This window comes from Nannospalax galili, unplaced genomic scaffold (genome assembly GCF_000622305.1).
Source record: "Nannospalax galili isolate Female #2095 unplaced genomic scaffold, S.galili_v1.0 scaffold475, whole genome shotgun sequence".
In the NCBI taxonomy this organism is placed as follows: domain Eukaryota; kingdom Metazoa; phylum Chordata; class Mammalia; order Rodentia; family Spalacidae; genus Nannospalax; species Nannospalax galili.
This window is the reverse complement of record NW_008339435.1, coordinates 4,135,824-4,144,160: the sequence shown is the minus strand read 5'-3', so window position 1 is coordinate 4,144,160 and position 8,337 is coordinate 4,135,824. Positions and strand designations below refer to the sequence as shown.

General features: G+C 36.8%; 1 protein-coding gene across 1 annotated transcript; it reads right to left on the bottom strand.

Annotated features, from left to right (window-relative positions):
• Positions 1-343: 343 nt before the first annotated feature.
• Tshb (thyroid stimulating hormone subunit beta) lies at positions 344-5,054 on the bottom strand. The gene is made up of 3 exons (XM_008834013.1): positions 4,988-5,054; positions 1,124-1,286; positions 344-683 (listed from the first exon to the last, which is right to left on the bottom strand). Exons 2-3 carry the CDS (start codon positions 1,283-1,285, stop codon positions 429-431), a joined length of 417 nt encoding a protein of 138 aa, XP_008832235.1. The 5' UTR covers position 1,286; positions 4,988-5,054; the 3' UTR covers positions 344-428.
• Positions 5,055-8,337: the final 3,283 nt, after the last annotated feature.

The following is an 8,337-nucleotide window of genomic DNA, read 5'->3' as shown; positions in this document are numbered from 1 at the left end:
AAAGTTTTCTATGACAGATTTCATCTATCCCTACCACCTGCACACCAGCTCTGCTTCTAGCCTTTAAAGGGACAATGTCTCTAGTACCTCAATGCAGCTAATGACATTGCTCTCCCTTCCTTACTCTGTAGTGTACCACATTCACTTTCTATGTCAAGACAGGCCTCCTGGTCCTCTGGTAGAGAGTCTACTCAGGGCCGCCTTTCCTTGGCATCTCATGTTCTTGTTCCATTAGACCTTCACCTTTCTGCCTTGCCCACTCATTTCTTCTTCTAAGGCTTCTTAAGCTCTCTAATGCCTGTGTGGATGTGCCTGTGGACTAAATAGTACTCAAAACTTATACAACATATTGTGAAACAATGATATTTTATTACTTCTATTCCAGGTAAACACATTTAACCAGAGTGCAAATGACATTGCTCTTAAAGTTAGACAGGAAATGCCCCCAGATAGGACTTCTGTGGCTTGGTGCAGTAGTTGGTCTTGATGGACTCATGTATACAGTCACTGTAGTCAGTGTTACACTTGCCACATTTGCAGCTTACAGCAACAGGGTAGGAGAAATAAGGAGCGACATGGTGTGGGCATCCTGGTATTTCTACAGTTCTGTAGATGAAGTCTCTGTATGTACAAACGTCCTGGGAGAGCGCATATTTGGGAAGAAACAGCTTGCCATTGATATCCTGTGTGAAGAATAGAAAAGGGGTCATAATGTGATAGACTTTAAAGACCATATAGATAGTGCAATAGGCAGAACCCAGCTTATATACTTTATGTACAGCCCTTTGTTACAAATATGACTAAAAGAAGATTCCTGAGCCTTATCCCCCAATACTACCTTAAGACAGCTATACTTAATCCTTCAGAGACAAAAATGACACATTCCTCTCTTTTATAAGGTTTAAATAAATTTGAGGGAGTAAACTGTTACAAATGAATCTGTACTTATTTTTCTGAGTAGATCCACATAATTCTGTAAATGGTGTACTTGACTTCTTAAAGAGTCAGTATCATTCGACTTGGAAAATGGTGTTATGATTTATGACATTTCCTTTCTAAATATGAATGGTCTACTTTAGGTCTATATAATTTACACCTAAAAGAAGTTCAAAGAACTACATACCCTTGTCATACAATACCCGGCACAGATGGTGGTGTTGATGGTTAGGCAATATGCACACTCTCTCCTATCGACGTACATTGTATACTCAGTTGGTATACAAAAAGATGCTGCTTGCCCACACGCAAGAGCAAAAAGCACGGACATCAGGACGATAGCACTCATGCTGAATCAAAGATAAAATTGCAGAGCCCATTACATGTATCCTTTCCTGACATTCAGAGGCACATTTGGGGAAAACTTACGTATATGTATGAACACACATAGCCAATAATAAGAACAGTCACAATTTATTGAAGGCTTATTCCTAGGCCCTGTATTAGGTGTTTTTGCATATTTAGAACTCCCAAGCCCACTAATATGCCTTGAGTTGTCTGTGATCTGTTTATCCATAATTTAGAGCTCACACTTTAGAGTCTGACCTGCATGTGCCATTGGGCTCCCCTGGGAAGTGAAATGCAAGCTTGCAGCATCACCAGAAAAAGGAGAGTTTCCTGTCAACTAAGGGTAAAATAATTTGAATGAATAGTAAAGATATAATAAAGTATGTTTTTATAAGAAGTGAATTAACAAATATTCTTTAGGAAGAGCTTTCCCAGAACTATAAGTTTCTGAAAAATAAAAATAAAAGCAACAACAACAAAAAAAAAACCCTTTGGTTCAACAGCTTAAAGGCCAGCATACCTTTTACATAATCACAAAGAGAAAGAAACTAAGAAAAAAATATAAGCAAATTCTATCACCATCCTTATGCATAGCCTGCACGTAATTCTACCTGCCTCTAGTCAAGAAGATATCAGGTTAGAGAAAGTCCTGAAAAGCTCATGTAAAATTGCTACTGATGTTAAGGGATTAGAAACCCCCTTCTTAATCCTTGGAATATTCTTTTAACACTGGAATACAGAAGATGTATGACACTCGTTGTTTAAAAGCATGTAGAGGCCAAAACAAAGCACAGTTTCACACTCTAAGAGTAAAAGCCAAGAATGGCGGATTCATCACCAGTTGTCCAGATTCATTAACATCTTTGGCTGTATGGAAGGTGATGGAGGGACCCCTGAACCCCAGACAGCAGCAGAGCAGGTGCTCATCAGAGCCTGTCTACTGGAGAAACTGCTCGCTATGGGTTGAGCACTGTAATAATCTAGGTGATGTTATGGCTTATAAATATTTTGGTTCTGCTACTGAGAGAGGGTAATCAAATTTCAGACTTTTGGATGTAGGTTGATCACCTCAAAGATTAAGAAGATTTTTTTTTCATTTTACTAATATTGTTCAGCAGGCTTGGTATGTTTGGATTTTTTCTTCTTCTCAAGTATCATTGTCAGCAAAGAAAATATATGCTTACGGGAGCAATAGTGGTATCCATAAACACAAAGTTGTCTGCTTATTCTATTAAATGATTATTTACCATGTAGCAAGATGGCTCAGCAAGTAAAGGTGAGTACTGTGCAAGCCTTATTACCTGAGTTCAATTCCTGGGATCCTGATGGATGGTAGAAAAAGAGAACTTATTCCTACAAGATTTCCTCTGACCCCAACAAGCATGCTAAGGTGCACCCCCACACCCCCCCCCCACACACACATATGCGTGCTGTGGTACATGCCCTCCAAAATGTAAAAAACTGAAAAAAATATTATTCACTAAACATTTTATTCATTCATCAGAAATGTACCAAGATTTTCTTACATCTGTCAGTTGTATCTCAAGAACATTTTAAAACTGCATACGCTAAAATCTCTATCTACTGAAACCTTGAACAGCCAGTCTCAGTTACCCAGAATTTTATCTTCAATAAATTTATAAGACAAAATGAAAGCATTGCATAGGTTACTAAGGATTTATTCCAAATATCAACATTTAAGGATTAGTAGTCATTCCAATCAGTATCTTATTCCTAGCATGGGAATTGTAGAGAAATTGAATGAACGTGGATTGAACATCTGAGCCAAGCACTGGGAGACCCAAAATGGATACAGTACAGTCCTTGACCCAAAGGACTGACAGTTCCATGGAGGAACTAAATGTGGACACGAGTATAAAAATACAGATTGTTCTAAGCGCTCTGAGAGAGTCCAAATTCTGACTGACACCCACAATTATCAAAGGTGAGATAAATCATTTTTGGAAGAAGTGTTTCATGGTAGACCCCATTAAATAAGTCATTGAGTGGTTGAGCATTCTTGAAGCATTTTTTATTGTTTGCATTACAAAGTGAAAACATAAGGATTCCTGTGACTTTATTTTATTTTTTTTTTGCAGTGCTAGGGACTGAACCCTGAATCTCACACATACCCAGCCTCACATGCAAAGCATCCTGCTCTGTGGCTAGGATGCTATCCCAGCTTGCAACCACAAGAATTCCTTGATGGTGGGTTGTGATTTTTTTTCAAGTGTTTCATAAATATGTGTTCCCTCCATAGTATTCAGTTCATTCCATTATGTTAGCAGCACAGATCCAGGGGATACAATGCCTCTGGCCCCTACAGAAACCCACACATGGATGGTATTCATACACACACATGAATGGTATTCACACACATGGGTGGTATTCACACACACCAATTTAAAAAGTAACAAAATTGATTTTTTTTAAAAGTAAGATGAAAAAATTATGCTATAACTCTTCCCATTGTCCTATTCATGAGTGACACTATTGCTAAAGTCCTCTTATAAATGTAGAAGTTTAAACTAAATAAAGCAAAATGTCTTGAAAAGGACTGAATTACCAGTCATAGTAGTTATACAATGCTGCAGATATGAAGAATAAAAATGATTCTTTCTCTTTCACTTCTTTATTGGAAATAGTAAAACTTAACCTCTATAATCTTTCTGTACCTCATTTTTTCAGCTATAAAAGGAGAGCTTAACATCAAAAGATGATCAGGAAATTCTTCGTAGCACAAATAATCTGTGATTCTGTGCTAAATTAGTATCAGAACACTGGTTTAAGAATTAGTAATCTAAAATTCTGCTCTTAGACCTAATTGTGGTTGAAACTAATATCTTGTGACTTTATTTCTCTATATACTTTCTAAAATCATAAAAAGAGTAAAACAATACACGTGAATCCTACACGAAAAATTGCATCACTACACCACGCCGTGCAAATCAGTGTTGGTAGCGTCCTTTTCCGGACACTTTTCTTCTGTGTTCTTTTCTTTACCCCTTTCTCCTCAGTTTCTTCTTTTTGTTTTTACTGCTTTCATTATTAAACACACCTTTCTTTTCTCTGCTAATACCTATCACCAGTCTCTTCTATCTAAATTCCTTACTATACAATAAAATGAATCAATTTTCCATTCTTGGAACAATCCCAGAACTTCACTAAAGCAGAATATCTTTCTAGACAGAAAAAAATGTACTATATTAATAAAATATGTGCATTGGATACTCACTATTCACTATTTCACTATTAAATAACTAAAAATATCTTGTAATATAGAGTATCCCCGCAGGCACTCAAAACTGAATTTACTCTAAAACTCCCAAGAAGTATATTTTCAGCAAAGATGGCCACTAGTACTTAAAAAGCTTTAATACACAGATTATTCAAGTAATAAAAACATTTAAATAGAAAAGTAAACAGGAAAAGCTCATGCACACCCTCCATCCTTCATTAGGAAACTGACCTTTGTTTCTATCCCTTAAGTCAATGGAATTTCACCTTATCCTTATATATGCAGTTCACTCACTTTCACCCCTTCTGAATGGTTTGGAGCAATAATTAAAAATATCAGAGCCTATTAAAGAAAATTCTCTCTCAGCATTTTCAGTGTTTAAATAAATGCTACAATTGTAGAAAGTAAAAGAAAACGATAACAAAAGCATTTGTTTCACAGGTCCTGTTCCATGTAGGCACCTACCTTGCTTTGCACTAGAGGGCAGATGCTGTGGTGACCCAGACTCTGCTCATTTTATACCCTTCAGGATAATTCCCCTCTGATCTTCTTGTTTATATAATTGCATTTGAATTGCTGCTTTCTTATCTGAGAAGCATCTATTGAAAATTCATACCGAACCCCAAATAAAATGTGCTCAGACAAACAAGTTCAGAGTGTCTTCCCTTGGAAAGTCTGGCATTATTGTAGCATGCATCTTCCTATCTCCTATTTCAAATGTATCCTTTAGTAATATCTATATTAATGAAGAATGGACACAGAACTGGGAGTAATGGTGGAAAAAAGTCTTGGAATGCAAATCGATTTGAGACTTAAGAGCTTCAATTTTTACATTATTATTCATGCAGAGATATATAAAATTGTTTGCCTGTAAAGCAAAGGTAATTTCTTTATGAAAATCTAGGCCAATTGGTCCATGTATGATGATTAAAACTTTTTAGTTAGTACAAAGTATCCTACTGGGTTTTTTCTTTTTGGATTTTGGAGACTGTTAATCATAACTTACATGTGTGAAATGTTTCTTTGAGTAGCATGACAGATCTGGCAGGATGTCACACTGACCTATGATCAAATTCTGACTCTTTCACTAAGTAGTAATGTCACTGGGATGCACAACTTCTGCTTGCTTCTGTTTCCTCACCTGTTAAGAGGCATAGTGGCATGTGTTTGTAATCCTAGCACTCAAGATGCAGAAGAATAGAGAGTTCAAAGCCAGACTGGGCTATATAACATGAACCTGTCTCAGAAAAAGAAATTAATTTCATTGTTTCTAAAAAGCATTTAGCCATACCTTACACATAATGGGGACTGAATAAATAATAGTTAATTTATAATAATTTAACATTTATTTAGCAAATATTTTGTATCCAGAAGGTATTCAATATAGTCATTGAATGTATAAATGACTGTGAAAGTGCATAGATAATTATTTAATTTTTAGGTCCCATGTGGATCCTTTATTCCATTTCTATACCTATATTTCAATTTTATTCATTCAAACCACTTTTCTTCACTGTAACTAAAATAACATGCCAAAAAGATGCACTGGGCATCTCCAAATTGCCCCCAGAAAGAGTTCAGACTTGGTATCACTTTGAAGCCCTCTTATGGTGTATTTTTGATGCTTTTGTTGTTTTTTTAAACTATTTTATTTATTATCTTTATTTTATGTGTATGCATGTATTGTCTCCATGTAGGCAAGTGCACCCGGACCGTGCAATGCCCACGGAGGACAGAAGAGACTGTTGGATCCCCTGGAACTGGAGTTACAGACAGTTGTTAGCTGCCATGTGGGTGCTGGGATACAAACCCAGGTCTTCTACAAAAACTAGTGTTCTTAACTGCTGAGCCATCTCTCCAGCCACTCTGGTCTTTTTGGCTCTCTAGTTTTATCCTTTCCCATCTCCCACCCATGCCTCCGTCTTCAAGCCACACCATTTCTTCACTTCCTATGGTTCCTCATCAAGTTGAGCTGCATTTCTCAAGTCAGTCACACTTATCTTCACCTCCAAGCTCTTTCATCTCCCATTCCCTCTCCAGGAACACCTGCCCAGTGTGCCAGGCCACACATCCTCTCAGCTAACTCTGTTCATCTTTTATGACTTAATCTGAGAAAGCAGCACTTTGCAAAGCCTTCCCTAATTCTCCAAGGTTTTCCTCATGATCAGTGGTTTTAAGAGAACTGGAGAAAATATACAGAAACACTGGCATATGACAGATATGGAATAAAATCATAGATATTCTTATGGGTTATTGAAAAGTCCATTTGTCTTCACTTACTTTAGCTTCTTTGTGGATGTAAGTTACAGAAAACAAGATTCCTGGCATAGGTGAGTCTCCCTGAAAGATGATGACGGAGTAAGGGAAAGTTAAAGAAAAACTTGAAGAAAAATTATACTTAACCGAGTTTAACTGAACAAAGAAAGATTCACAAACCAGACAACCCTTGGAGTAGAAGAGATTTAGAGAGCTGAGCAACACTGCACGGACAGGCAGAATTATGGACAGAAAGCAGAGGTGAGGTACAGAAACAGCCTGATGGGCTGTTTTTCAGGATATGACTTACATGAATATGTTCTATCAGTTGTCTGCTGTGATTAGCTAAGATAGTTATTGATTATAAAACACACCAAATTAGGTTTTCAGTTAGTTTGCATACTAAATTAGCTTGCAGTTCAGTAAGTGGAAACTCACAGTACAGAGGCATTCTGAGGCAGCACTTAGTTTAACAGACAAAAACCAAGAATAGGCAGTCCAGGGGCCCGTGAATCTCAGAAATGCAAGCTATCATGCAGGAGGAGAACTCTGAAACTAGGAAAGTAGAAATTAGATGCCAACAACCTTGCTTAAGTGATTCTAGGCAAGTCACTAACACAAAATTATGGAAACGGGGTAACAGTAGCTGTTTCTAATGGAATTCATGCCTCTGTTGTATAAAGCATTAATTCAGGAACTCTGTTTCTAGTAGATTAATATGCATAGCCACCCCTGAAGTTGGGTACATGCATACAGAGAGATTGATAGATGACAGCTATGTGGTAGATGAATTAGATAGACCATGTATGAGATAGATGTTCTAGATAGATATTAGATAGATAGATGATGATGATGATAGATGAATTATAAAGAAGATAGATGATAGGTAGGTAGATAGATAGATAGATAGTAGATAGATGATAGATAGGTGATATATAACAGATGAATTAGGATATAGATGAAATAAATAATATATAGATGAACTAGATAGATATTAGATATGTGATGACAAATGGAAATTTACTTACAATGAGGTAGTTGCTAAGAACCTTGAACCACGGAAAACCCCTAAGATGAGATAGAAATAAAAGAATGAGGAAGGTGAACAGGAATCTGCTCCCGCTCCCAGTGGTTTATTAACCATCTATCCAGCATTGAAATCTTTGTGTGCCAAAATGCTACATTCTTGTGAACTTTTGTAACCATGTGTTTGCATGTAACCGCTTGCTTAACTAGCAGGTATACACATCTGGAACGCCCTGCTTGTTTGCTTACTATAAATTTCCCTACAAACTTAAGCTCATGGCAGGCACCATTATGGAATAATCCATGTGTCAGCCCACTGATGTAAATAAACTCCCTCTCCTTCACCTGACTTGGCTGTTGGTCTCTTGACTACCAGAAGTTTCTGCAACAGATAAATAATAGATAAAAAGATGATAAGTATTATATAGATGATAGATAACAGATGAGTTAGATGAATATAGGTTAACTAGATGATATATAGATGAATCTGGTAGATATTAGATAATAGATAGATATTATATAGATGATATATA